Here is a 14,860-nt window from a genome sequence, read left to right as displayed (position 1 = left end):
TCAGTTTTCCAGTTGGAATAGCAAAAACAAAATGACAAGCCGTACAATTGTAAAATGACGGTAAAAATACATGTTAAATACGTTGTGGGATGTGTTCCCTGTCGCTGTAGATTCTTCAGGGAGTGAATCTGACAGTTCCTCGTGGGAAGACCATAGCTCTGGTTGGAGCCAGTGGATGTGGGAAGAGCACCACCATTCAGCTGCTGCAGCGCTTTTATGATCCAGACTCAGGAGAGGTATGAACAAATCTGATCAAGGTTTATTCAAAGTCATTAAGAAGAGACACATGTCCCACTGTAAAGACTCCAGAGGAGGCTGGTGGGTGGAGCTATAAGAGGACGGAATAAATTCCAGCCATTACAATGAGCCCGTCCTCCAATAGCTCCACCCACCAGCCTCCAGTGAAGGACACATGCTTTATGATCCAACCTCAGGAGAAGTATGCAGGACACGAGTGCATTAAAGTTCAAACAACTGACTCATAGTTCATACAGAGACTCACATGTACACACACACATGTAATGTACACACACACACACACACGTATAATGTACACACACACACGTATAATGTACACACACACACACTTGTAATGTACACGCAAACATTCACTCACGTACACTCATTCCCAAGTTCTGGCTTATCAGGTTTAGTGTTGACTTCAGTTCAGTTAAAAGTAAATTAGTATTATAGTGCCCTCTTGTGGAAGGTTGATATATAATTTGTCAGGAACGCTGTTGGTCTGGGTTGCATAGCCGAGGGAAGTAGGGGTGCTGAGGCTGCTGCAGCACCCCCTTATAAATCAAAATAATAAATAAAATAACAACAATAATAATAAACAACATTCCCACATTTATTACTCCTGTATGAGCATAGAAAATACTCGTCAGCAAAGCAGAGAAATTTGCATGCCTAATGAATATGACCCTGGTTTGTTGTCAGATTACCCTGGATGGTCGGGACATCCGGACCCTGAATGTGAAGTGGCTGAGGGAGAATATGGGTATCGTCAGTCAGGAACCTGTGCTATTCGGAACAACCATCGCAGAAAACATCCGCTACGGCAGAGAGGATGCCACAGATGAGGACATCGAACGGGCCGTGAGAGAGGCCAACGCATACGACTTCATCTCCAAACTCCCCGATGTACGTGGGATAGATTACTGACAAATGAGTACATACAATGGCTTCACTGTTTCACATGTACTATATATTAAATTATCTATGGTGTACAAATGATTTGGAGTATGACAGCAGATATTCTGTTGTTTCTATGGCGACTGTGTTGAAATGAAATGTTTTTTTGTTTTGTTTTGAAATTGTATACAGTGTAAGGAAATGGCCAAATAGTGATGATGTTATCCAAATGGACAAATTTAAACATGATTATTTCATCTCCATCCCATTTCATGTGGCGTTAACAGAAGCTGAACACCATGGTGGGGGAACGGGGAGCCCAGCTCAGTGGAGGACAGAAGCAGAGGATAGCTATCGCCCGGGCCCTGGTCAAAAACCCGAAGATCCTCCTGCTGGACGAGGCCACCTCCGCCCTGGACACCCAGAGTGAGTCGGTCGTCCAGGCCGCTCTGGATAAGGTCAGTACCCTCCCTGAGGACCAGACCCATGGTTAAGGTTGTTCTCAAACCTGGTTTTGTGCACCTTAACAGCCTGATTCGATTTGTTTGACTGCAGCCTTGCAAGTTCACGTTTGCAGCAGTTGACAAACGTCAAGAATCAGAGTGAATCGATGAGATCCTGTTGGAATCCATCTCAGCGAAAATGAAGAGGTAATAAAAAATAATAATTTGGGATAAATTACTATATTGTCTCCTCCCATTCCCATAGGCCAGGGCGGGCCGCACCACGATAGTGATCGCCCACCGCCTGTCCACCATCAGAACAGCTGACGTGATCGCTGGCTTCAGCAACGGAGAGGTGGTGGAGCAGGGAACACACAGGGAACTCATGGCCAGGAAGGGGGTCTACTACTCTCTGGTCATGCAGCAGGTACTGTATCACGCTCACTGCATCCCAAATGGCACCCTATTCCCTTTATAGTGCACTACTTTTGACCACCAGGGCCCCAACTCTGCCTCAACAGTAGAATCAGTCAACGTCTAAATCATGTTGATCAGTCATATTTAGAGACGCATATCATCAGTATCAGAGCAATATACCCTATCAAGCCTGTGTCTATATGAATAATGATCAGTAATAAACAGGCTCTGTGTGTAACATGATCAAATCCACTATCACACCTTGTCTGTTGTTCAGAGTCAAGGGAAGCTAGAGGAAGATGAAGAGGACCCTGTGGAAGAGGATAACCCTCCTAAATATGAGGATCTAGATGATGTCCTATATGACTCATCTGACATGGATGAGCTGGAAGTGGTAAACGAGGAAGGAATAGAAAACGGCGGCTTTGAAAGGAACTCAATCAGCAGTGGCCGTGTGGAAATGAAACCGACCAGGAGGAAATCTAAGAAGTCCAAGAAAGACAAGAAGGTACTATTACATAGATCCTCCTTTAGGGCGCAATATGACGTCCTGTATGTGTTATATAGGAACATAGCTTTGTTATAGTGCTATTGCTGAATTATCATCGTACCTATTATATAATGTATGGTATATAATGTATGGTATATAATGAATGGTATATAATGTATGGTTTATAATGAATGGTTTATAATGAATGGTATATAATGTATGGTTTATAATGAATGGTTTATAATGAATGGTATATATAATTAATGGTGTATATAATGAATGGTTTATAATGAATGGTTTATAATGAATGGTATATAATGTATGGTATATAATGTAAGGTATATAATGTATGGTTGCATTCATTTACATTTTAGTAATTTAGCAGAAGCTCTTATCTTGAGCAACTTACAGAAGCAATTAGGTTTAAGTGCCTTGCTCAAGGGCACATCGACAGATTTTTCACCTAGTCGGGGATTCGAACCTGCCACCCTACTGTATATAGTGATAGTTCATTGTCATCAGAAATAATATCTGTTACATCATGTTGGTCCTTGGTCATTTAGTTTTGTCATTGATGACAATGTTTGATGACAGAAGGAAAAGAAACCAGAGGAAGCTCCAGACATCCCCTTCACCAGAATCCTGGCCTTGAACAAGCCCGAGTGGCCGTACATGTTGGTAGGAACCCTGTCTAGCTTGGTGGGGGGAGCCGTTTATCCCTGTGTCGCCATCATCTTCGCCAAGATCATTGGAGTAAGTGTTTCACAAGACCACCTCCTTGTGTTCATAATATGAAGAATTGTTAAATAATGCAGACTACTCACATTTCCTTGGTGTCTCGATTGAGTTTGATTTAAACGAGGTGGTCTTATTTTTCCACATAATTTAGTTGATGGTCGTTGGTTGGTGGGTTTTGGCTTTTCATTTTCTGTTGTTATCTATTTTGGGGGGGGTTTCTCTCCGCCCCGTGACCTTCTCTAGGTGTTTTCCGAGGTTGACCCGGAAGTCAAACGACAGAAAACCATGATGTTTTCCCTGCTCTTCCTTCTCATCGGAGGAGTGGCTTTTGTCACCTACTTCCTAAAGGTTTTCTAATTTATAGATCTAAACTGTGTCAAATGGCAACCTATGCCCTATACAGTGCACTACTTTGGACCAGAGCCTATAGGGTGCCATTTGGGACGCACTTTAAAGTACAATTCTGTATCTATCTCAAACCCTTAATATGTTGTGGGGATGCCTGGTTGGGTAAATTTCTGCTGTATGTTCTATGTTTCAGGGTTACATGTTTGGAAAATCAGGAGAGCTTCTTACCATGAGGCTGAGGAGGCAGGTATTCCATGCCATGATGAGACAGGTAGGACAAACTGTCATGCGGGAAAATATATACTTCAGCAATTGTACATAAATTCGAAAAGACTGACTTGTCATTGCTAATTTACTTTACTGTATTGATAATACCAGCAAAATTACGATTCTGAACTGCCACTTTGCAGTGTTCTGCCTCAGAACCTTGCTAAAATTACAATTCTGAACTGCCACTTTGTGGTGTTTTGCCTCAGAACCTTGCTAAAATTACGATTCTGAACTGCCACTTTGCAGTGTTCTGCCTCAGAACCTTGCTAAAATTACAATTCTGAACTGCCACTTTGTGGTGTTCTGCCTCAGAACCTTGCTAAAATGCATTCCTTACAGGAGATTGGATGGTTTGATGACAACAACAATGCAGTGGGAGTTCTAACCACCAGATTGGCCACAGATGCATCTCTGGTTAAAGGGGTAAGCACAATGCTCTGATTTACACATTGAGAAAGCGATCAAAATCTATCACATCAATGTCAATTCAGAATCATTCTACTGTACAAATCTTTAAAAATGTCTACCTGTACATATGCTTCTATGTATTTACAGTTGCATTCTTTAGAGTTGCAATGTCTGATAATGGATGGAACCTACTTGTTTCCTCTCTCCTCACCACCAGGCGACTGGGTCTAGGTTGGGTCTGGCCACCAACACAGTCTGTGCTCTCACCATGGCCATTGTGGTGGCCTTCATCCACAGCTGGCAGCTCACCCTCGTCATCCTCGCCTGTGTGCCCTTCCTCATTGGAGCCAAAATCATTCAGAGAAGGGCCATGGCAGGCCACGCCTCCAAAGACCAGGGTGCCCTGGAGCAGTCTGGGAAGGTAAACATCAACTTTCTATTGCAATCGGGGTTGCAAAATTCCGGTAATATTCCCAAAATTCCCAGATTTTCCAGTAATCCCGGTTATAGGTTTTACGGAATCAGGAAAATCAGGGAAACCTTAAAACAGGATATCTGGATAACCAGGGAATTTCAGGAAGGTTACTGCTAGTATGCAACCATAATTGCAATACACTTTGGTACAGTGGGTTATATCAGTGTGTGATACCATGTGTTCAAATAAAACGTTAATATATCTTTATTAATCTTTTGTAGATATCTACTGAGACCGTTGAAAACTTCAAGACAGTTGTTGGATTGACACGGGAGGACGTCTTCTTTCACAAGTTCATGGACAGTCTAGAAAGACCATACCAGTAAGAGTACAGTCATTCACTTTGTTATAGACTCAGCTTTTGGATTGTTTGACCTTATAACCTACAATCAAGTACTGATTACATTTCAATTGAATACATCAGGAACGGTTTGGTGAAGGCTCCCATCTACGGACTAACATTTGCCGTTGCCCAAGCAATCCCTTACATGGTCAAGGCTGCAATCTTCCGCTTTGGGTCCTGGCTTATTGCTCACTGCCACACAGAATATGAAAATGTTTTCCTGTGAGTATACATACTGGTACTGTTATATCCTCATCTAAAATGAATACATTCACACCAGGGTTGGGGTCAATTCCATTTCAATTCCTGTCAATTCAGGAAGTACACTGAAATTCCAATTCCAGTTCTCTTTAATGCTTTTCAATGAGGAAACTGTGGAATTGAGTTTTGAATTGACTGAAATGGAATGTACCCCAACCCCGACTAGAACCCTTGGCTGCCACATTGTCACTATACGGTAATATAAACATAATAATATAATTATAACATTAATTTGGTGGGTGCTTATATTTGTCCTATTTCACACATGTACACATGTGTATTAATGCACATGTGTGATTTGGAAGTGTGTTTTTTGCACATTCCAAATCTCCCTGAGACACCCTCGTTGAGCTGGGTCATGACCAGGGTCTGCCAATATAGTGGCAGTGATAGTACAACATGGTCCTTTTCTTTCACAGTGTGTTTTCTGTGATCACATTTGCTGCCATGAACATAGGAGAATCAGCATCTTTTGCTCCTGACTTTGCCAAAGCGAAAGCAGCTGCTGGGAGAATTCTTGGCTTGTTGGAGAAGAAACCAGAGATTGACATTTACAGTGAGGAGGGAGAGAAGCCAGTGAGTGAGCTATAATGTGTCTTACTCCAATATAAACAAAAAAACAATGATATCACATTGTGTTTTTTATGGGACGATGATCTGGAACAAAAATGTTGTCTTTTCCAGACGGACTTTGTCGGGGACATTGAGTTCCGAGGGATCCACTTTGCGTACCCGACCCGTCAGAACGTGAGGGTTCTCCAGGGGTTGAGCGTGTCAGTGGGGCCTGGTCAGACCCTGGCCCTGGTCGGGGAGAGTGGCTGTGGGAAAAGCACCTCCATACAACTACTGGAGCGTTTCTATAGCCCTGCTGAAGGAGAAGTGGTGAGACCCAAAATAATCTCATAATACATGTCATATAAAGCACGCTTTTCAAAACTATTTCAAAGTGCTAAACCAGTATACTGGGAACTGGAATGCAACAAATATAGTAAAACTGTTAGGCCACTTTTCAGCATTTTAATATGTAATATTTGTAACATTGGTGGATTATTAATTCCTTTGGTATTCCAAGATGTTACTTATTTTTAATCTGAACATTTTAAACATTCTAAACCTAAATCTGTGGTATCATTGTGGTGTCTCAGTTAGTGAAGGTGTTGGCCTAAATCTGTGGTATTATTGTGGTGTCTCAGTTAACGAAGGGGTTGACCTAAATCTGTGGTATTATTGTGGTGTCTCAGTTAACGAAGGGGTTGACCTAACTCTGTGGTATTATTGTGGTGTCTCAGTTAGTGGATGGGTTGACCTAACTCTGTGGTATTATTGTGGTGTCTCAGTTAACGAAGGGGTTGACCTAACTCTGTGGTATTATTGTGGTGTCTCAGTTAGTGGATGGGTTGGATACTAAGACCCTGAACCTGTCGTGGCTGAGGTCTCAGCTGGGCCTGGTGTCCCAGGAGCCCATCCTGTTCGACTGCAGCATCTCAGAGAACATCCAGTACGGGGACAACAGCAGAGAGGTCTCCCAGGATGAGATAGAGGAGGCAGCCAAGAACGCCAACATCCATGACTTCATCATGGGCCTGCCAGAGGTATAGTAACAGTATAGTGAGGGAGATGGGAGGAGACATGATAGGCTGTAGCTGTAGGATGATATTTGAAGTTTTCTCAAAGGCGATCCAAAAAATGTCACTGGTGAGGTCACAGTAGAACTTAAACTAATGTCTCTCTACAGATATTCATATAGAATAGCTATTGACTAGCCCAAGACAGGCTGTTATGACTTTATATTTTAATTTGTATTTTAAAAGTGTTCAATATAGACAAACACTATAAATTGTGTTGTTGTTTTGTCAGAAATACAATACCAGGGTTGGGGACAAGGGGACCCAGATGTCTGGAGGTCAGAAACAGAGGATAGCCATTGCCAGAGCACTGGTCAGGCAGCCTAAAGTACTGCTGCTGGATGAAGCCACTTCCGCCCTGGACACAGAGAGTGAGAAGGTAAGTCACATGGACATTGAGTGTCGGCCATCTCATTTTCTACCTATTAATTCATTAATGGCCTGGTCACACACAAAAGCTTATCTTCACACAGTATGTCCTCTCCCTCCTTCCCAAATAACCTCTCTGTCTCTCTGTTTCCTCCCTCCCTATCCCTCCCTCCCCCAGATTGTCCAACAGGCTTTAGACGCCGCCCGGCAGGGCCGCACCTGCATCGTGATCGCCCACCGCCTGTCTACCATCCAGAACGCAGACCAGATAGCGGTAATTCAGTATGGTCAGGTGACAGAGCAGGGTACACATACTGACCTCATGGCTAAAGGGGGGGCTTACTATGCCCTGGTCAACGCACAGGTCACCCACTAACTCATATTCAGATTGATGTTTTGCAGCGTATGTACTGTTCTGTTGAATGTTGTTTTGTGAGCTCTTTTAATTGAGCTGCACTTCTTAGCCAGGTCCCCCTTGAGAAAGAGGTCTCCTGTCCATAATGGGACTTCCTGATTAAATAAAGGTTATATATAAAAATGTATAAAGAATAAGGAATCTATATGGATAATGGTATGGTAGCCATAACTCACTTTGAATGGACTGCTAAAATGATGTTCAATTGCATGATACAAACTGTCTCAGTGTCAGTTGGTTTGATCACATGTAGGTGGTAAACTGAAATGTAGCCTATTGGGTTCCTGTGCTATTGGGTTCCTCACTGTATGACTCACTTTAGCGTAATGCTTGAGCACGGACATCAGCGTAAATAAGTCTTGATAAGCTGCCTCGAATGAATGAACTGTTCTTGACCATGGCACCTTTCATTGTCTGAAGACAACAAGTACAGTATGTATTTCTATAAGAAAAACAGTAAGACACATTATCACAGTTAAATGACTGGATAAAAGCAGTGATTGGGAAAGGTTGTATACCTGTAAATATGAGAGGTTGATGTTCAGAAGACTGTTGTATGTTATTGTATACTGTGATATTTTGATTATTTTAAACAGGGACACTATGCTCTAGAAGACAAAGTATGCGTTTGAAGAATATCTATATATTTAAATTAGTACACTATGTAAGGCTGTTACTTGTTTGTAAATATGCATTCAAATAAAACATTAGATCCCATAACATGTTATTTTTAACATGATTCTAAAGTGACATAATGATTCATCTGTAATCTATTCATCTGTGGGGAATATGTCAATACATTTTCAAATAAACTTGGAACTCGTTCATTTTAAATGCGACTAAATAGGCTACTGAAGTCTGCAGAGGGCTGATGGACACAAGATGGCGCCCGTTGCCAATGAAACACGTTAGTGGGGTATTAGAACTTTCAAACGACTTCAATTCGATTGAGGCCTATTTCAAATGCCACTAAATGTAGCCTATCTCCAACCAAGGCTAACTTCGATAAAAATGCCACTTGTTTTCCAACTGTAAAAGAAGATTTAAATAACACTAGGTGGCATAATTGTGTTAGGCCTATGCGAAATAAATTGTAGAAATATATGACCACATCGTTTTAGTCTAGTGTTATGGAAATTATCTTATTTGGTTTACATTCTAAAAAAATGGTGTAACGGTAACATTCTTATATTGCACGCCGGCAACATTAATTGTATTTCAACCTCCCGAATTCAATCCGAAATAATAGTCTACAGCTGGCCATAAGAGAATGATTTTTAAAAACACGTTAAAACATTTTTGTTGTCATCAAAATCTCATCTTAAAATAATAAAATCGCGATAGTTCCAGGCTTGGTGTTAAACGAGGTGGGCCTATTTCAAAAGGCCCAACATGAAGCGATGAACCAGTTATCCCTATCGTACATGCCCTTCTCAGTCAAGTCAACCTAAAACATTTAGGAAGAAATGTATTATTCTTCGCCAATGTATTCACTTCGTTACATATTTGTTTTATTTATTAAGAGTTCTAAGAGTTTTATAAATGAACTTAGCCTACATTTGTAAGTAAGTTTCCCACAGCAGGTGAAACATGCACCGCTCCACTGTTTCCCAAATCCAGTAGCTGATTTGGTTCTGGGTGCCACTGCCGAGATTACTCAAATATATACTAAAGGCAAGCTATAGTTTTTTTAAAGCAATAAATATAATATATTATTTCGTGGGAATAATTTTGTGAATCTAGAGAAGTTTTGCACCACGATAGTTTTGCACTACAATAAATATAATAAGTATTATGATGGAAATTATTTGACGGATCTAGAAAAGTTTTGCCCCTCAACTTTTTCATCCGACTTTTGCCCATTTTATATTTGTTGTTTTTAAAAAATAATGCTGATATTAATAACATCCTATACATATTACCTTATGGCAAATTAACAAGTGCTGTAAAGTTATACATAGTAGAAAGAAAAACTACTTCTGCCTATTTGTAAAAGTGACCCTTACATTCGCAACCAAATATGGAACACGTTTTACGGACGCAGCAGTTTCTTTCTCTGGACGCGAGCTTTTATGTTCAGAAAATGAGATAGGACCACAAGAAAATTATAATACTTAAAATATTAGTTACAGTATTTATTTTTCAATCATGGTCATGCAATCCAGCTAAAATGTTTGTTTTTAATGTGGATGTTCGTTTACTCAAATTACCCAAACTTCCAGACACGTATCTTGGCGTGGAAACGTCACCTGCGTGACACATTTCTCTCTATACTTTTATTATAATTGCAATTACAATTTCATTACATACATTCAAATATAGATTTTCATTTGTTTTTATATAAAATGTTTTGCACATCTGGATGTAAAACGTCACAGAAAGGAAGTTCAGCGCTAATACTAATTTATTAAGAAAAACTAAACCTATGGTTTAGGCTATGAAATTCTGATGAAAGAAAATGTTCTATTAAATAGTTTGTTTGAACGGTCTTATTTGTTTAAGAAGCAGCAGATCGGAGAATCAAAGACAATTTGATTGAATGAAACTTGTAATTGTACATGTAGGTCATGTGCAGCATCGGCCTATGTCAACTATATATGAAATTGCCACAGCATAGCAACATTTTAGGTGGGCTCTACCAGTAACAATTTTAGCCTACTTCTAAATTGCAGAGAATAGCTTCGTCGACTGTGCCAATGACGTGTTCAATTTCAATTAGGAAGCAAACAAACGGAGTCTAAACGAATTGATTCTGAATCCATACCGACTTTATTGAGTGGCTTAAATTAGAAAGCCAGTCTCTGAGAAATGATGCTTGTGAATTTAACGTCACTTTACAACATGCTTACTTAAATTAAAAGATGAGAATAATAAACAGTGAATGATTTCGAAATCATCTTACAAATAAATTCAAAGTGCGTCTATTAAAAGACTCAGAAATACAAGTAAAACTTGTGGTTAAATATAACTCCCCACAATAACATTTTTTATAGCCTGACAAACAAACAAAACAAAATAAAACAATAATGTCAAAATACACTTCCGTACATGTTCAGATATTTACTAGAGCCAAATGTACAACTAGAAATGACTATACAAAATCGTCTCATGGACAAATACATAACTCACCTTTACATTGGTGCGGAATCATTTTCTAGGCTATTACATTTCTCATTATATACAGCCTCGCAGTGACGTGAAATAAGTAAGTATTTATTACAAACTTGGTCAGGCTCTTTCTGATAGTTTCCGTGGAGCGTTTAATCAACGGGCGACATAACTTTTCCTCCATTATTAATAAACTGGGGATGTGTTCGATAGGGTAGATTAGGACATAAAGAAAACGTGGATCACCGCACATAGACAGCTACAGTGATTTGTTCTTACAAAGGAGCCGTCGAAAAGGACGCGTACTGATCATTTCACTGTTCAACAGGCTAATAAAGTGCCACAGTTTGGTTTTGAATAAAAGTACGTCAGCACAGCAGTAACACGATATTGCAGGACACATATTATCACCAAGTGATAGAACAACGTTGTCTATTTCTTGCTTATTGTAATAGCCATGTAATAACCATGTTGCGTAAAAACACTCAAAAAGGGTACATACACCAAAGTATAGGCCTCCCCGGTTGGATCAGTCTGTGCGTTAGAAGAACATTGATGTGTTTACATTGTGCCCCAGTGTTCCAGTGTGCCTTCAGGATTACTTTACCAGTACTGTATTTGACCTGTACACCCCACGTCATCAATAGGCTACTAGGAGATATCATTTGATCAGTAGTCTAAATCACTTGATTAACTCAACTTGCACACATTAGCATAATTACGCATACTCGACGTATGTCCACTGTAGTTTAGTCATTTCCCTCAGATCATATGTTTTTCTCAGATATTATACTTAGTCGAGAGAGTTTAGAAAGGCCGTTCGTTTCCCGTTCCCGGGGTAGATTCGGGAGCTTGCAACAGGTCGGGGGAATGGCATCGAGGACTCCCCGGGGCGCTGTGCTCACTGTCGGTATCGCTTCCCCTCTTTCCCCCGCTGCCAGAGCCAGACCCGGCGGAGCCCCCGGCGCTGTGAGTCTTTACGTGTTTACTCAGATGGTCGCTCCGCATAAACCTCTTGTTGCAGACCGGACAGGCGAATCTTTTCTCCCCGGTGTGCGTGCGCAAGTGTCGCTGGAGCTCGTCAGAGCGCGTAAACCTCTTCCCGCAAAACAGCCAATTACACACAAACGGTCTCTCTCCGGTGTGCCACCTCAAGTGCGCCTTGAGGTGCGACGTTTTGCCGTAAACCTTACCACAGCCCGGAATGTGACAGCTATGGAGCCCTTTCCTCCGCAGACTTGCTCCCGCCGGCCCCAGCCTCTCCGACTCCTGACAGTTGGGACAGTCGCAGGTGGCTCTGCCAGAGTAGCGCCGTGCGGAGGACCGGGGAGACCCCGCTAGAGAGGCCGTTGGCCCCCCAGATAACATAGTCCCCCCTGCTCCGCCTAATGGAGACGGACTGGAGTCTGGATAAGAGGATAACACCGGCTTGTAACCGTCCATCAGGTGTTGTCCGGTTGTCAAAAGGTGTGGAGAGGGACTTGTACTGAAGGCTGAGTGACTTAGGCTGGAGTAATCGGAATTGTAGCCCCCTAAAGGAGAGTGTAACGACGTCTGGAGTCCACCGGAGTGCAGCGAGGACTGTAGAGCTGCTCCACTCGGGTTCTGAACATCAATCCAACCCGCTCCCACATCCCACCATGCAGACGCGCCGGTGGTGCCAACCTCTCCTGTGGGGATACCATGATGGGACGACTTGAACCAGGACTCGTACGGATGTGCAACGCTCATTCTCGGGTAGATGCCTTGCAGACTGTCCACTGAGGAGTGCACCTTGGAAATGAAGACGGGCTGATGGCTGGGTTCTTGAGAACTGTTTGTAACGGAGGCCTGAAATACAGAATAGTCGTTTCCAAAGTGGGGCGTGGATGAGTTGCCGGACGTTAGGGAGAAGGCACTGGATCCGGGAGAGCTGTTGGTGCCAAACGAGTCCGATAGACCAGCTCCGTTACGGGACACTCCAAACCCGGACAGGCCGGACCCAAGGCTGCAGCTGCTGGCGGTGGCTCGCTTCCACGGGTGGAAGCCTTTCCCAAAAGATGAAGAATTATCCGAAATGGAGGATGGTGATGGGCTCGGACTCCCTATCTTGTTGCATGTCGCAGCCAACATGGCTAAAGGAGTGGATCCTAGCCTCGGCTCCTCCTGAAATGACAAGAAACAACATGTTGATATCGATAACGAACCTTTCAGTTTGCTTGGTCAGTTGGTGCCTAATAGCCTTTCCTATAGTAAGCTACAATAACAATGATGTTTTGGTCGGTGAAAAGTTCATTCCGTGCTAATGCAAAAGCTACTTTGTAAACTATTTCCATTTGCAATAGACCAACTAGCGGGACAGTTTAAACAGGCATCTTTTCCAAGTCATAACAGAGTCATAACATACCTGTAGACTGAGATGAAATAGAACGCACCAAAATGTAGCTATAACAAAACTATTAAATGACGTTATACATGACATGCACAACAACATGCGCGTCTTGTGCACATCAGTAGAAAGTTATATCCCGGGCGCGTCTCTCTGTCGTTGCGAAATGAATCTCAGCTTTTTACTCGTGACCCACTTGCTTAAAACATAATCAACGAACTGTCTTTCCTAGTGTGACGGAAGCAATGTTAATCCCCTCCGCTGGACAATAAAATAACTAATTAAACCAGCAAGAAACCCCTTAGACTCACCCCTAGAAGTGAAGTTGCCATCACAAAAAGTGCCCTCCTCAGAGGATCTTTTTATATTTATGAATCACAGCAGTGTTTTTTTTAGAGGTGTGCAATACAATGATGTGTTCCGCCCATTCCACCACAATTGTAGGTCCTCTCCGGCTTTGAAGTACCGCTGTGACACGGGCGACCAATCAGCGCCTCTGTTCCACCACACTGCCACATTCTAACGTGAGGTCATCAGTAGACTACTTCAGACAGCTCTCCACCCCTTCACCACCCTCTTCATAATAAAAGAACGGAAGAAGGTAAAGTTAAATGAGAGTGAAAATAATTACTTATTGAAATCTGAAAGAGGACATTTGGGAATTGTATTTATTTACGATTAAAATGAGACTACTTGTGCTATTATTTATTGTTATCGTAATTATTGTTATTAGGTTATTATTCGTTGTTGCTGTTATTGTTATTTATAGTTTGGTGTTATTACAGTGGTATCAAACATTTGTATATGACTATTTAGGAGATTTTCAATCCCTTTTTTCAAAACTTTTGCTTCACTTTCTACCAGTGTTACATTGAGGCCATAAATGTCTTAGCTAACCTTCTGTGGCGTATTTCCCTTCGAAGTTTTACATTAATGTTGTTGTCATTACTTTTAAGTAATTCATGCGAACAACGATTATGAAGCCTACAAAAGACTCCACTGTTTTCACATGCAGGACCAATATTACCTTTTTTGAAAATGTCACTTTACTGTAATTGCATTCAATTATTTTGACAATTTTGATTAAAACTACAATGCACTGCATTCCAGAAAATAGATGACTGACTTTATCATTAACTTCATAGTATGACAAAATAATTATACACTTAATTTAACTAGTTCGTTTACATTGGTACATCAGTCCATGGAGTTACAGTGTGTGTGTGTGTGTGTGTGTGTGTGTGTGTGTGTGTGTGTGTGTGTGTGTGTGTGTGTGTGTGTGTGTGTGTGTGTGTGTGTGTGTGTGTGTGTGTGTAGAAAGAGAGATGGAGGAGGCATAAAGGAGAACAGACCACATCTAAAATAAAAGGAAATGAACTTCATTTAATTTAATAATTCTTACCTTTCCCTGTGTTGTGTGTCCAGGTGAGATCTGGTTAGCCTCATTATATCGTTGATAATTACTCAATGTGATCTTAGATTAAACAGTGTAGCCTACAGGCGCATTACAGCGATACAATGCACATTTCTGTCTGTTTTCGTACAGCCTATGCGGATCTTACACATTCGATCAAATATAAAATTAAAAGCTATTTTGATAATATCGAATATGTTCCATCGCATCTCAACTGTTATGAGCCCATGT

The 14,860-nt window shown here is 41.5% G+C and overlaps 2 protein-coding genes across 2 annotated transcripts in view; one reads left to right on the top strand and one right to left on the bottom strand.

Annotated features, from left to right (window-relative positions):
• The window catches only part of LOC120047322 (ATP-dependent translocase ABCB1-like), a 29,189-nt gene extending 21,489 nt beyond the window's left edge, over positions 1-7,700 (top strand). Inside the window, exons 14-30 of the mRNA XM_038992846.1 lie at positions 111-236; positions 943-1,146; positions 1,425-1,595; positions 1,846-2,007; positions 2,275-2,505; positions 3,085-3,240; positions 3,469-3,573; positions 3,767-3,844; positions 4,183-4,266; positions 4,469-4,672; positions 4,948-5,048; positions 5,151-5,291; positions 5,750-5,906; positions 6,015-6,212; positions 6,716-6,922; positions 7,188-7,334; positions 7,503-7,700. Coding sequence (XP_038848774.1) covers positions 111-236; positions 943-1,146; positions 1,425-1,595; positions 1,846-2,007; positions 2,275-2,505; positions 3,085-3,240; positions 3,469-3,573; positions 3,767-3,844; positions 4,183-4,266; positions 4,469-4,672; positions 4,948-5,048; positions 5,151-5,291; positions 5,750-5,906; positions 6,015-6,212; positions 6,716-6,922; positions 7,188-7,334; positions 7,503-7,700 — 2,670 coding nt within the window. The remainder of the gene's footprint in view (positions 1-110; positions 237-942; positions 1,147-1,424; positions 1,596-1,845; positions 2,008-2,274; positions 2,506-3,084; positions 3,241-3,468; positions 3,574-3,766; positions 3,845-4,182; positions 4,267-4,468; positions 4,673-4,947; positions 5,049-5,150; positions 5,292-5,749; positions 5,907-6,014; positions 6,213-6,715; positions 6,923-7,187; positions 7,335-7,502) is intronic.
• A 3,954-nt stretch (positions 7,701-11,654) lies between these two features.
• Positions 11,655-13,547, bottom strand: sp8b (sp8 transcription factor b). The gene is made up of 2 exons (XM_038992844.1): positions 13,527-13,547; positions 11,655-12,992 (listed from the first exon to the last, which is right to left on the bottom strand). Exons 1-2 carry the CDS (start codon positions 13,545-13,547, stop codon positions 11,655-11,657), a joined length of 1,359 nt encoding a protein of 452 aa, XP_038848772.1.
• Between the last annotated feature and the right edge of the window lie 1,313 nt (positions 13,548-14,860).

This window comes from Salvelinus namaycush, chromosome 5 (assembly GCF_016432855.1).
Source record: "Salvelinus namaycush isolate Seneca chromosome 5, SaNama_1.0, whole genome shotgun sequence".
Taxonomy (NCBI): domain Eukaryota; kingdom Metazoa; phylum Chordata; class Actinopteri; order Salmoniformes; family Salmonidae; genus Salvelinus; species Salvelinus namaycush.
The sequence above is the reverse complement of the archived record's forward strand: the minus strand, read 5'-3'. Positions and strand labels throughout refer to the sequence as shown.

Bases quoted from the DNA above. Each gene is read 5' to 3' on its own strand.
- sp8b (XM_038992844.1), bottom strand. From the start codon at position 13,547: ATGGCAACTTCACTTCTAGGG. The intron at 12,993-13,526 runs GTGAGTCTAAGG...TTGTCATTTCAG, and splicing joins TGGCAACTTCACTTCTAGGG to GAGGAGCCGAGGCTAGGATC.